Source organism: Corythoichthys intestinalis, chromosome 2, assembly GCF_030265065.1.
Source record: "Corythoichthys intestinalis isolate RoL2023-P3 chromosome 2, ASM3026506v1, whole genome shotgun sequence".
Lineage (NCBI taxonomy): Eukaryota > Metazoa > Chordata > Actinopteri > Syngnathiformes > Syngnathidae > Corythoichthys > Corythoichthys intestinalis.
In genome coordinates, this window is record NC_080396.1 from 27,360,156 (window position 1) to 27,374,875 (window position 14,720).

Genomic DNA, 14,720 nt, shown 5'->3' on the forward strand with positions numbered 1-14,720 from the left:
AAAGCGACCACAAGAGTTCGCTGTTGGACAGCACAAAATGTCTTGCTGGAAAACTTACCAAAAGGCAGAATACTTTCTGAGCAGTGTTCTGCCTTTTGGTAAGTTTTACAGCAAGGCTTTTTGTGCTGTCTAACAGCAAACTCTTGTGGTCGCTTTGCGACATGGTTCATTGTCTTCTTGCCAGTTCAATATGGCTGCACGACGTCTCGGGCAGTGTGGAGCGGCTGTGTGGAGGATGAATAGTAATCAGGTAATGAATCCAGTTGTGGCTAAACAATAGCATATGACAGTTAGCAATCGTGTGGCTTTGTGTAGCTTACCCCTCAGTTCAGCGGGGCGGCGTCAAGCCAGCGAGTGAAAGCCAGGCCGATGTTTATTCTTGAGTATTCTGGTAGCCTCCCTTTTTTTCCTTCCTGGGACAAAACCTTTTGTCTCTTTTGTTGAGCTGCCATCTTTGCAGAATTTAGGCAAAAGCGTTCACATCGACATCTGTCTTTATGGGGAAACGGGGAAGTGATGTATGCCGTTATGCAGTCAGCACATTTCTAGTTTTTTGTGTGGCAGGGTTCCTGCCACCTACCTCTAAGTTAATTAATGCTGGTGAAAGCAATAGAGACACCCTCAAGATATAAAAGATGTGTCATTCAACTAGTGTTCAGTCGACAGATTATCACAAATGTGATGAAAATTTTTATAAAGGCTAAAAAACTACCTAATGTTGCTTTAAACTGGCTATGAAACATATCACCGACAGTATGTGAAACCACTAACATCTGACCTTCAAGCTCCTTGAAGACAATTGAGAAAATAATCAGTGAGTAATTGGGTTACGTAAACATTTTGTAGAGCTTAAAAGTAGTAATCAGTAGATCAAGACAGGTGCTCTCAAATAGCATAAGAATTATGTCCATTCTGATTTTGTCAACCAGAAGGGCTTAAATATCATTCACAAAAAGCATTCACTATACAGAAAGTATCTACGATGCCCTCCAATCATGGCAAAATGTTTGATACTTGAAATAGAATTAAATAAAAATTTTGCACAGTCCAGGAAGCATGACCTCCTCAAAAGTCATGCAAATGAGTGCAAATGCCAGAAACACTCTCTACTGTAACCAGACAAAATTTATTGACAACTCATGTAGGAAGAATAGTTACTTTTCATTGAAGACCAATCAGAAAAAAAATAAATTTAACATTAACAGGTTAAACCAGATAAATTAATCTTCATACATACTGACAAAATAAGCCCATGCAAGCATGAAAGTGTAATTTATCATGAAATTCTGAATATTGGATCATACACAAATCAATCTATTTGATCTTGATCTGCTTTTAAACAACCTGAAGAAACTCCCAAGTGAGCATTAAATTGTGCTTATAGTCCTTGTGGTGCCATCACTCATTACACTATTTGATTTCAGGTACTATAAAACTGTAGTAGTCCAACAAATGAGAAACCCAATTCCATCAAACTGATAATTGGTAAATTTCACACAATTCTGCAGTCCTCCATCAACATAAGAAGGAGACCAAAAACCTAGCCTCATTTATTTGAAAAACTATTTTCTGGATCGGAGAGTACATGGGTACACTTTAACTGCTTCAAATGCAGGAAATGTTTTCTTTTGATTTTAAAATTGCTATTATCCCTCACTGTACAAAGGACAAATGTTGAATGCAGGTTTAATTTTTGCCTTAGATTTCATTCTTTGCCTGCCCGTGCATCATACTGAATAGCTAATGCTAACAAGATAAGATGGCGGCGGGAGGCATTTTGAAGTTGTCAAACTGTTTTGTTTGTTGCCCCAATGAGTCATACACTAACAGCAGACTAACAATCGAAATGTTGACACACTGCTGAGATGGATTTTATTGATTGACTGCTTAACAGTTTATTTTTATTCTCATTACTATTAGCTAGATTGTATTTCTAGAACAACGCAGGTTCACATAGTCGGCTTCACCACGCATAATGTGTACACTTAAACACGCATGTTCACTACAGTGCTGTTTTTGGCAACTTTCTCCCTCGTACATGCAACAATATTTCTCTTTTTCTGAGTCGAATGAAAAATTTGGATTTTTACACTGTATATATTAGGCACTTTCCAAAGTTTACATCTTGCCAAAAGGTGATGCACCTTCGAATTTACAATTCTGCCTTGGCAACTAGAGAAACAAAGGTTAAGTCATCGTATACAACTTACAGTAGCAGCAATGACAGCAGATCAGCGAGACCAGAGAGCAAAACTCCACCTTATATTCTATCACACAAAAAGAAAAAAAAACGATCTTAGTCTATGAAAAAAAGTGATTGAAAAGTAATGTCCACAGAGATTCCCAGTGGTGCAGGCAGAGATCAAGATGTTCCTAAATGTTTTTTTTTTTTTTTAGTATATATATGTGCAGAAACAAGGTTTAACAAAAACCATCCAACGTCTCAATGTTCAGATCTAACAAGCGGTGTACAGGAGATGCAATGTTAATACCTTTGCCAATGAAAAAAGTGGCAGAAAAAGAGCAAGTATAAGGTTCATCTGTGCACTGGGCGTTGCAACTGAAGGAACGGGTCGCTTCCTCTTGGGCCCATTGCAGAGGGCTGTGTTGCAGCAGGAAATGCAGACCGAGTTCAGCCTCCCGGTGCAAAACTGTTGGTAGCCAGAGGAGGCGATGAGGCACGCTGCGGATGATGCACATGACTTCCGATAATGAATCCCTGCGAAGAAGGGACAGGGTGGATTAGTGAGTTGGACAAAGCATCTGATTTAAAGTGCATACGACAGGAGAAAAAAAGTCTTAAATAGGATTATTATTAGAATTAGAATCATCTTTTGAGACGATTCGACTATATGCAACAATTTAGCAAAGCGCAGATGACGAGAAATTAGTTTTTAAATCCGCCGGTTAGCCACGCCTACTATTTTAGGTCTCTAGCGTCCCAAACAGGTGGATGACATCAGCGGAGTCATGATTTCATCTGATTTAGTATGCAGCCCATTGAGGGAGATTATTTAGAACGAGGAAAACACGACGAAGAGAGCCGGAAAATGTCATTGTTTCAGTCTCTCTACTCCAATATTTTTACAGGATATTATTTTTATCCAATTATTTTTCCCCAATAGCTAAATAAATGGCTTGAGAAGGACCAGTCAGCCCGTTGAGGGGGAATTATTCACAACGAGGAAAACACGTATTTTTTCCCCAATTGCTAAATAAATGGCATGGTCATGACAAATAACAGTCATGTGCTAAATGGAATATGAAATAATAAAAATGCACTTATTCAGGACGACATGGCAAAATTACTCAATAATGGTCAAAACTCTCGACTTCACCTTTACTGTCGCACCTCCCAAACGATATTTTATGACACCTAAATTGGGCTTATGTCATTTCCCTTCTCCGGCTTCAGAGAATGTAAACAAACCAAGAGGCGTGACAGCTAGCCGACATGCTAACCCGAACCGAGTGATGTTTCAAAGTCTTCGAAGCGGAAAATCACACATAACTAGCCCGGGTCATTTCACATGACGACTGGGTTGTCGATTGTCTTCGGCGATGGACAAACCGCCCGGCGGAGAGCAATTTACAGCTCTTTCCCGGAGGAGGGCAGCTGCAGTTCTTATGCAGCTAACGTGCAGCTAATATGCATGAGGAGAGCTTTTTACATGCCTATCAATGATCAAACGTAAGTAGTCCTTTATTTAAAGAAAGTTTGTAGTGTTTACTTAAGCGCTGTATTCGCGGCTATTTTTAACACAAAGTTGCAATTTCTGATCGGGTGGAAAATTTGACAGAACACCGGGCACACCAAGAGTGCAAACGCCAAGTATAGTGCTCGCCCGGCGGGGGGGGATGTGCGACAAGCTGCCGGTTGTCAGCCGAGGGGACAAGGAGCATGTCAGCCACAAAATGCAAGCCACCTGCGTATTAAAATGATCCCAGTATTTGACATAATAAATAAACACGATGTTTACTCACTTCCTCGTGAGTCCCATGGTCCCACAGTAGTAGGGCTTATTTTGGCCAATATCCACCGGTGAATGAGAACTTTTTGAAACTCCAAAAAGGCGCACACGCCTCTCCCTCATACAGCAAGATATTTCTGCAGCCGTATGGCTGGCGTGATGCGAAAAATAAACGTATTAATCCGCAAAATCAGCTGAATCCTTAGTCCTTCTCATACAACAGTATGGCTGTATAGTGATATAGTGAAGAGGACTCCTTCCTCCGTACACGTCACAGCGCCCTCTCTCTCAACTCGAGACTGTTGCCGAAAGTCACTCATTTTCACTGCGCGAGATTCAAAAAACTAAATGAATATAGCGACCGCTTCCACACACATCCAAGCGGTCCATTTCATTCAGGAGCATAAAATTTGCCTGGCAGACTGTTCTCCCTGTATTTTTCAAACACTGAGAAAAAGTCTGGGAACCAGCCCATTACCGGCCTCTCGAGCAGGTACAAAATCAATCGACAAATCAGATTCGTTTATTTGCGTGACATGTTCTTAACGAGCAACGTCACTCTTGCGCGTCGGAAGTCGTCTCCACAACAACACAGAAATCAGTTTTAAATTACCAAAAACACATCGACACGAGTCAGTGACAACAGTCTGTCTCGCGCTAGCCATGTTGAATAAACTCCGCTCTCCTCGTAGGTTTCCTTCCTTTTTGTAGTTTGCCTGTCCATCGGGCAACACAACTGAATACAACAAAATTAGAACTAGAAAATTGCAAACAGCAGTTGACATTAAACAAACCCCTTGAATACAAGTTAATGAAAGTTTGTAATTCAAGACAATTCCAACTCATGGTTACCGGTTCTAGAAGAGATATAGAAATCAATCTGGTGACTTGATCCTGGTAAAACTTAATTTGGGGCTTTTACGGCCAAAATGGGGCATGTTGAGGCGATGCAACGAACTTGAACGCACCTTGCACGACCCATTATGGCTGTTTTCGAGCATGTTTGGATGAAAATACAGTGATGAACTGCATGGTGCCATGTGGAGCTCTCGTGGCCGCTCGAGATGCACTGTATGCCGGCAATAGCACAAGGAGGATCAAGGTGGAATCCTTGTGTCAGGGTAAAAGTAACTTTGGCTTATTTATCCCAAAATATGAGGTGGATTGTGGCATTTATTGTCATTCATGAGCTGCAATACACAAATTTGAATGAAAGTGTGGAATGAAAGGATGTGAACGTTTTTGAGCACCACGAGAACCTCCACCAGTGAGGCTCCATGCGCTTCGTGTTTTTCTCACGGCCACCTGAAACTCACTATTTTCGGGCACAAGGGCACGGAGGATCTGGGTGCAATCCACGTTCTGAGGCAAAACACAGCTTTGGCATTTTAACCCAAAATGGGGCACTCTGAGGGTGATTGACAGGTGAAAACTCCATTAAATGCACAGATGAACTGTATAAGTGCTTTGGGAGACGGGCATTTTGGTGAGTTCAATCATTTAATTAATTTTTCATGTTTCATTTTTTTCAATATTTTTATTTCTTAAATGATATTAAGCTAATGATAACAAATTATATATTTCATTAAAGTATATATTATACAGGGTGATTGAAAAGTAGCTCCCTGTTTTTAAGTACTAATGTATTGAATTTATCTACTGTATTTCTGAACAATAATTCTTATAAGAAATGAACATGAGAAGAAAGTGTATTGCATGGAGTTTTATTTAAAATTCATTGTGGGCGCCAGCATCAGCCACCAGTTTCTCAAGCATCCTGGGTACCACATTAACTGATTTAACAAAGAACTCTTGTGGGCTTTCAAATTTTAAACAAAAATAATATCAATAATAGTTACTATCTATGCCTGCCGCACACTTCACGTTTTTAAAAAAAATCATTGCCAAATGCAAAAATATTTGGGAACGCAGACTATATAATTATCTTTACAGATTAGCCGAACAGGTAACAGAGTAAATTTTGACCAGTAATATTCCTTGCCCATACAGAATGGGTTATTTCCTTACTATTATGAAGTGCTACATTTGTGGTTTGGCCTCCTGTAATGCCCTCAAGAACAACACGAGACAATGAGATAAAACACACCGAGTGTGTTGATGATCATCAGTAAAGCATATTTTGTATTCAAATGGTAGAAGGCAAACACTTGTCTCACCTACGTACATGTTGCTTTGGGTTTTCTGTTTAAAACCTTTGAATGTGATTTATGCTGTATTTTCCTCACTATTCTACTATGCTGTCTCTAACTGAGAAGCTCATGCAGCCTGTGTATGTTTGTTCATTTACTTGAGACGATAAAGCTCAACCCCCAATATTTGACTCAAAGTTAAGCCCTTAAATGTGACCCTTGGTGTTCTGATGAGGCAATTTAGGATCCACATTATTTTTTTCAAAGCGCAAATAACCTGGCATGATTGCCAAGGGAAAAGCAGATTGGCATGGCCGCTTTATTAAAAGAAAAAAAAAAAAAAAAGAAGAAAAAAAACTGGTGAGAACAAAGCAAGTGCATATATGAGAAGCTTTTGGCCAGCGATTAAAAATTTGCAAAGCAGCAAAATTAGTCCACTCAAGACATTTACCATGTTCAATTGTGTTAAATGTCTCTTAACGGCTAGATCTATCATTATTGGGATGCCGACACAATTCTCAACTTTTTGGCAGTAAATATCACCTGAAATGGATTTGAAATACATCGGACAGAGCTTCACAATACAGATGGACAATAATCTGAGGCATATTGCATAAGCAACCGAGGAGGTTTTTTAAGGGAAAGTTCAGGAGTTTTATATCAGGCTTAATCTTCAAGTTAGCGAGGTTTTAATTAGTCGGTAGAGTTGATTTCAACAAATTCCTTGTCTTGTCGTTTGTTAGTTAGAAGGCTCCGGCTAAGCTAGCGCGAGTCAATTGGGCCGTATTAGAATGCCAATAAAAAAACAACATATGCACACATGAAAATCATCGATGACCCATGCAATCAATAGTGTTAGCTACTGTATGTTTTCAGGAAAAGGATATTAAACTTTGCATTGCATGTCAATAAATGCTGTATGAACAGCAACATTTGTAATCCAGAAGGTCTGCAGAGGAGCATGGAGGAGTGATATCACATTGTGTTTTTTTTTTTTCATCGTTTTTTTTTTTATGTCGTAGCCAGCAGCAAGTAACCAGTTTATATTGTTCCTAGTTCTTCATAGGGAATTTGGAAACTTTCCTTTGCCTATTTCTTCAGTCTGTTTCCACAGCCTCTAAATCAGGGGTGGGCAAACCGGTCCTCGAGGGCCGCAGTGGGTCCTGGTCTTTGTTCAAACTTATTCAGCACAGACAGTTTAGCCAATGAGGTATCAGTGGAAACAAGAAGCACCTGACTGAAATGTACTGATTGCACCTGTAAGAAACCGGATTGGTGAAAGGCTGTCCTCATGATGGGTATGAACAAAAACCCGCACCCACTGCGGCCCTTTGTGGAATAGTTTACCCACCCCTTCTCTAAATGCACATTTCCCCATGTTGCCGGCCGTCAGTTAACCCAGCAGACTGATGCTGCATTCAAGGCAGGTGGAAAATCAAAGTTTCCAACCTCTGATCTGGAAAAATATCATTGGAGCACCTCCACTATTTGATCTCTTACGAGAAGGCGCCTAAGCTGGAGGTCAAAATGTCTTTTGATGGCCAAAATAAAAAAACAACTTGTCGCGATCAGCCATCTTTGCTGTTTACATTAGTTTGGAACGATTTTAAGTTGCAACTGGTACCCACCGAGCGGGATATGTCCGACTTCCCACCTTCCTCAAATGCAGCGTGTGCAGCCGAAGCACTCCTCTCTATTGTGGTCGTATTGCGCACCTTTAAAAAATAGTCCTGTAGAATCAAATGAATTAAGGGAGTTTGGTGTGACATTGTTTTGACCAGATGGGTGTTGTGTAACAATGATCCGTGTTTTGAATTTATTTCACTATGTCGAATCTGATAATAGATCTGTATTGTTTTTTTTTTATTGGCATTTTAAGGTGGCCCCATTGACTCGCGCTAGCTTAGCCACTCTGGAACCCTGAAACTAACAAATAACCCGCAAACAGCACAAAATTTGTAGAAATAAACTCCACCAACTAATTAAACCCACACTAACTCGAAGATTGAGCCTTATGTCGAAAATTCTGAACTAACACCTTAAGGCAAAGAAGTGGAATGTAATGCAATGCGTAAGTAAATGACAATTGCACCTCACGTGATCGGAATCTGATTGAGGATGCAAAACATTTGCTGATGATAAAACTGGAGCGTGAACACCCTGTGAGCAAGCAGAAACGGAAGACAGCCTGGAAGAGCATCACCAGGGATAAAATCCAGCATCTGGTGATGTTTATGCATTCCAGACCCCATGCTATAATTGACTGTAAATTATTCGCAACCGAGTACTAAATAGTAAACGCGTGATTTATAATTGTTCATTTGGATTTAAACAACCTCAAATTAAATGTTGAAATTCTGCAGTTAAATTGCATTATGTTCAATTATTTTCGCACTAACAACAGGTGTGAAATTAATATTAAGATTAAAAACTAAAATTCTATTCCAAGATTTATGAACTTGAATCTTAAATTTTGCAGCTGGGTCAGTTTAAGCAGAGTAACCTTGTCAGGCTGAGTGACAAATATGATGTGTTACCTTGTCAACAGGGAAATAATCACTTACCATCAGGTTTGACAAGCACCTCCTTCTGGCACATGTCCTGCACGTTGACTGTGCAATTGACAATGTACTCGGGCGTTGAGCAGTCGTTGTGTTTCATCTCCTCACACTGGTAACACTGGATCTGAAGGGCGTCTCCTGCAACCCCCATCAACCCAGGATAGAGTGAAAAGAAACTGATTATTTTTTCACCGGGGATGTTGTGCTGTTGCCAAGGCTGAGGCGTGAGCCATGATTGAACCAATTATATTCCAGTGCAATTCCGGATTATAGTATGGATTTTTTTCATCCTCTTGTTTTTGGGGGCAGGGGGGAGGAGGGGGGTATCTACATTTTTCTATGCATGAGTGTTAACAAGTATACCAAAGCTTTTGCAGGACTTTGGCATCGATGAAGCTGTACAATTTGCTGGCATTCTGTAACCTATAGTTCCATTTTAGTGAGTTATCTTTGTGTGTAGTTTTTATATGGTATGTTAATTCTGTGCTAGGCTTTGTCAAGTAGACTGGCCTGCTCACACATTCCCAACCTAATTTGTACTGAGCAGTGTGAATGTGAATGGGGTTTTGTGTTCTGTTAATGCCAGGTTGTCATTCCATGGCAAAGGTGTGTAATGAAGTGGTGGGGCCCCTAGTGATATTAATTTTACAGGGTTCTATCAGATGAGAAAAAAATGCAAATTTGCAAATTGATACAGACATAAACAATAATTATGAAGGCATAAATATATTTTGAATTTGATCTGATATCATTTGTTGTCCATGACATTGCATCTTTTGCTATTTCTACTGATTTGACACCTTTCATTTATAGCGTAATTCGTGTCTGCCTATTTTTTATACACTCAAATGCACCCACTCAGTTTTAAAAGTCCACAAAGGCCAAACAAAAGGTATGGCTCCATGTCCAAACAAATCTAATGGAGTCCTCTCTCTGCTGCACCGCTTGACATCACCTCGAGCTGGAGGGCGGCAGAGAATTTTTGCAAAGGACGCTGAGCACATAATGATGCCTATGATGTGAAGGAAGGCCGTTAAATCACACCAGTGGTATTTTTTAACAACCAGCTTTCCTAAGGTCAGTAAAGTTTCCTTTACAATCTAAACAGAAGACGTGCGATTCAGTGCCTGAGGGGAGTGGAAGAGTCACCACGTCACTGGATACTACTTGTGTTTGTCCAACTAAAATCTTTATAGAAGCCTTGGTAATTGATTTGGCATAGACTGCAGAGTGGGAAAAACAGTTAGACAATAAACACTGTGCACTGCATCACGTCATGAACCCCAAGTGTCATGCCAACTTAAATTAGTACCTTTAATGAGAACCATTCATGGAAGAACTCAATCAAGCCAAGCATAACACATCTGTTCAGTGGTGTAATTATGAAAAAGGTGGAAGCTATTAATCTGCCACGTTTGTAACTGATAAACGTGACCAATCACACAAGGATTGAGTGGCTCCATCCGTCAATTGGGATCAGATTGTGGATGCAGGCAGCAGTTTATTATTTCAAAGGGACTCTGTCACGCTGGGAGGCAGAATGCAGCTTATCAGCATTAACAAATAGCATTTGATTATCCAGCGGGGAGAATTCGGACTGATAAAATAAATGTAGTTCCTTGCATTCGTGCAAGTCAACAGAAAATATTTAATCAAACAGTAGCTGCTTTTGGGGGATTGAGGGGGGGTCTATTGTCACACTGCATATATGAATAAAAATCATCCAAATAAATGGTCCAATTTTGTGTGTCCTGTAATCCTTTTTCTGTTCTTAAAATGCTAAAATTACGTTTGCAACTGCCTCTTGCCTTAAAGTTTTTTTTTCTCACAACGGTCTCGCTTCAAGAAAGATTGAAGCATCAAGAATGAATATCTTAAAGTCGACAAGGAAAATACGTTGCATTTAAGAAACCCAAAAACGCACGTAGGTTTGGCTCTATCATAAAGAATTTGCTGCACCCACCTGCGCGAACCTGCAGGACTCCGAAGAGAGTCGCCAAAACGAGCAGACGCATGTCTCCCGGGAGGGCATCCGACCGGGGGAAAAAAAGTTGCTCAGAAGGCTAAACGCTGGACTAAGCGCCACGGATGAAGCCCACACACACTGGCCTGCCCTGCATCCTTCCCGATTGTCGTGGATCTTGGCCGGCACTGCACTCGCACGGTGAGCGCCGGACACTTATAGAGGACCACGTGACGGAGGCGCGCATCATGCAGGCATGATCGCTGCTTGCCGTGCGGTTTACAATACGTATTGGGACCGACGCCTTTACATTGAATGAACGAAGTAAGAAAAGTTTGGTCAATTCTATATTTATTCATAAAATTACTAAAGTGTATAGTGATGTGTTGGACAAAGTTGGGCGCAAGGGCCATTTGTGGCTCTGTCCATTTTCAAGTGCCTCTGGTGTATTATAACCATAATACCTGAGTTGGCCTGTAATGCTATTGACAAAAAAAAAAAAAAAAAAAAGTGGAAGGGGCAGAATAAAAAGTGGGCGGGGACTTTAGGGATGGGTGCAAAATCCACACCCAAGGGTGACTCTGCAACAACGACTGCTAATCAATCATTTTAGAAATAGCACTTTTAAACCTGCAGAGCTTAAAAGCCATGTAAACCCAAAGAACTTCATTTGGGACATTTAATGAGATGTATAGTAGGGGTGGGAATGTCTTGGTACCTCAAAATATGATATGATTTGTGATACAACACTCACGATAATGATGATCACACAATATGGCGATACAACGATGATCGGAAATCACTCTAGGACAGACATTTCCAAAGTCCGGCCCGGGGGCCAAATGCAGCTCGTGGTCAAACATCATCCAGCCCCCAGCATCTGTCATAAAATCAATAACGTCTGGCCCGCACACAGACTTAATCAATTGGTCAACAGTACTGCTACCAGCATATGAAGTAGCTTACATACTAAATGCTGCTCCTCATTTACCCACTAAAAGGCAGCAGCAATCTAAACAACATTGCCCCATGTTACGCTTTACTTGCAATTTTCTAAAATGGGGACAATCAACCAAAAAAAAGAAAGTTGACTGCGATGTCAGACGCTTCAAGGATAGGTGGAAATTGGACTATTTCTTCACTAAAATATGCAACAACTGTGTTTGCCTCATTTGCAAAGAGACAGTCGCTGTTTTTAAAGAGCGATATTGTGTGAAATGTGAGGCGATATTACCAAACAAGACACGCTGACATGTACGACAAGATTCTCAGGGAAGATGTGCATAAGCAACTTGAAGCTAGTTTAATTTCACAGCAGCGGTATTTTGCTAGAGCCTGAGAGTCAAAAGAGAACGCCACAAAGGCTAGTTGGGAGATTTTTAAAATTATTAATTCAAAAAAATAATAAAGCAAATGTGACACACAGAATGGCTTGCTAAAATTTGCTTAAATATATTGTTCTCATAAAGGACGTCAGCCAAGGTCGGCGCCCCACATTTTTAACACACCAAATCTGGCCCCTTTGCAAAAAGATTGGACACCCCTGCTCTAGGATATTCAACAAAACAACCAATAAACAGAAAATGAAGCTATCTTCATTTTCAGCTGTAAATATCACTGGTAGATGCCCAATCCATTTGAACTGGAAGGGTGGCAGTGAATGAACCCATAAGCGGAGTTTAAGGGGGGCCAGCCCCCCCAGTGGCTGAAAAGTGTCATTGCACTTAATTAACTTTTCTATATATGATTTTAAAATTAAGAATTTTCCAGTAAAATATTTCTATAAAAGTTGTAAAGCAATAAAACAAACAACAAAAATGAATGAAATGAACAAAAAAAAGATAATTTTATAATGGGTCAAAATTATTTTTTGAACAGATCATGTGATTAGCACCTTTTACTTTGCTTAGGCAAAACCACCCAAGGACCGAAGAGGCAAGATGTATATACTAGGGCTGTCAAACGATTAAAATCTTTAATCGAGTTAATTACAGCTTAAAAATTAATTAATCGTAGTTAATCACAATTCAAACCATCAATAAAATATGCCATATTTTTCTATAAATTATTGTTGGAATGGAAAGATAAGACACAAGACGGATATATACATTCAACATACGGTAAATAAGTACTGTATTTGTTTATTATAACAATAAATCAACGAGATGGCGTTAACATTATTAACATTCTCTTAAAGCGATCCATGGATAGAAAAACTTGTAGTTCTTAAAAGATAAATGTTAGAACAAGTTATAATTTTTTAAAATTAAAACCCCTCTTAATGTTTTCGTTTTATTAAAATTTGTAAAATTTTCAATAAAAAAATAAGGTAGTAGCTCGCCATCGTTGATGTCAATAATTACACCATGCTCACTCCCCAAACACATAAAATCATATGGACCCAAGCGCCAGCAGAGGGCGCCAAACAACAAAAAACAAGTAACAAACGGACATTACACTGCTGTCATTTTAATCTGTTTGAGCGGGGCATGTGCGTTAGTTGCGTCAAATATTTTAACGTGATTAATTTAAAGAATTAATTACCGCCCGTTAACGCAATAATTTTGACAGCCCTAGTATATACGTAATTTTTTCAAACCTAAGCCTAAGAAAATGTGGACCATGAAACGCTGTAGACCACCGTCATAATGGTGAGTTTCATTTGGCCTCACTAAAGACGCTGTACAACAGTGCCACCACCGGTGTCTTGCCAATGTAGCTACCCCCGTCAAAAATTGTGTCCCCTGGCCGGGGGAGCGCACACACACACACATTAGTTATGAATTATGTCGACTTAAGCGATTAATTGAAGCCAGAAAAGAACCACAGTTATATATTTTGGACATTGACGTTTATTAAACTGGAGAAACTCCATACAGGACTTACAGTAATAACAGTTATATGTCATCCTAAGAGTAAAACAATGAAACATTGCCCTTTTTTACGTTCAGTACATATGTTACGTTATGCGACAGAATTTTTTTTGTTTTTATTTTTTGATGGATGGGCCATGTTTTAAAACCTCGTAGATAACTACATCACCAAAACACGGAAATCAAGCAAATCAGTGTAGCGCAATGGCTCCGCCCAGGGGATACTATGGCACGACACCGGCGGACGTACCATATTCTATGGATGATGATCTTAGCAAAAAGTATAGCTGTCCTAAGTAGCCTGATTTCGAATTCCCCTCAAGAATGATGGGAAACAAAAAATGCTCATTTTCAACTTATTATTATAAAATATTTTTGTATGTTAATTTTATTGTTGACACTGCTTTTCGGGATCATCAACATGTTGTGCCCTACCCTGCCCCAAAAGTCAAACTCCACCTATGAACGAACCCCTCCCACTTCAGTGGCCATCAGTTGTTGCCATTGCCAGGCAACGAGTTCATTTTGGGCCATTTCAGGTCATGACTTGTTGATTTTCAGTCACTTCCTGTTGATATTGGGGCATTGTATGGGTCACTTCCTATTGATTTTGGGCCAAGTAACAGGAAGTGCCCAGGAATGATTAGGCAGTGTCTCAAATTCAATAGGAAGTGACCTGTAAACTCCCCAAAATCAACAGGAAGTTCATTTTGATGCATTTACAGGTCACTTCCAGAAATGCCCCCAAAATGAACATGGAATTCATTTTAGCGCATTTAAAGGTCACTTCCTGTTGATTTTAGTGCATTTATGGGTCACTTCCTGTTGATTTTGTGTTACTGAACAGGGAGTGACCCAAGAATGAATAGGCAGTGACTCAAATTCAACAGGAAGTGATCTGTAAATGCACTAAAAATGAAAATCGGAAAGACTGGCTGCGAGTGCTCTGCGCGTTCATCCGCTCCGTTCAGTCTAAATGGGAACAATATATCAATTCTTGGTAGGAGAATATCGATAACCTTTTGGGATACAAAGTATCACGATTTATCAGCATTTTGATATTTTGTCACACCCCTAATGTATAGCATAAAAGTGATTAGATATTTCCCCTCAACTAGACATAAATGCTTAATTTCTGTTAATATTTTAACCATACTTTCATGGAATAAAACTGAAAAAATACACTGTGCTTCAATGCAAAA

The 14,720-nt window shown here is 39.8% G+C and overlaps 1 protein-coding gene across 1 annotated transcript; it reads right to left on the reverse strand.

The window, feature by feature from the left end:
* Positions 1-392: 392 nt before the first annotated feature.
* LOC130912003 (ly6/PLAUR domain-containing protein 1-like) lies at positions 393-10,821 on the reverse strand. Its single transcript, XM_057829710.1, has 5 exons — positions 10,646-10,821; positions 8,686-8,820; positions 2,493-2,719; positions 2,211-2,267; positions 393-493 (listed from the first exon to the last, which is right to left on the reverse strand). The coding sequence occupies exons 1-4, from the start codon at positions 10,695-10,697 to the stop codon at positions 2,232-2,234; spliced, it is 450 nt and encodes a 149-aa protein (XP_057685693.1). The 5' UTR covers positions 10,698-10,821; the 3' UTR covers positions 393-493; positions 2,211-2,231.
* Positions 10,822-14,720: the final 3,899 nt, after the last annotated feature.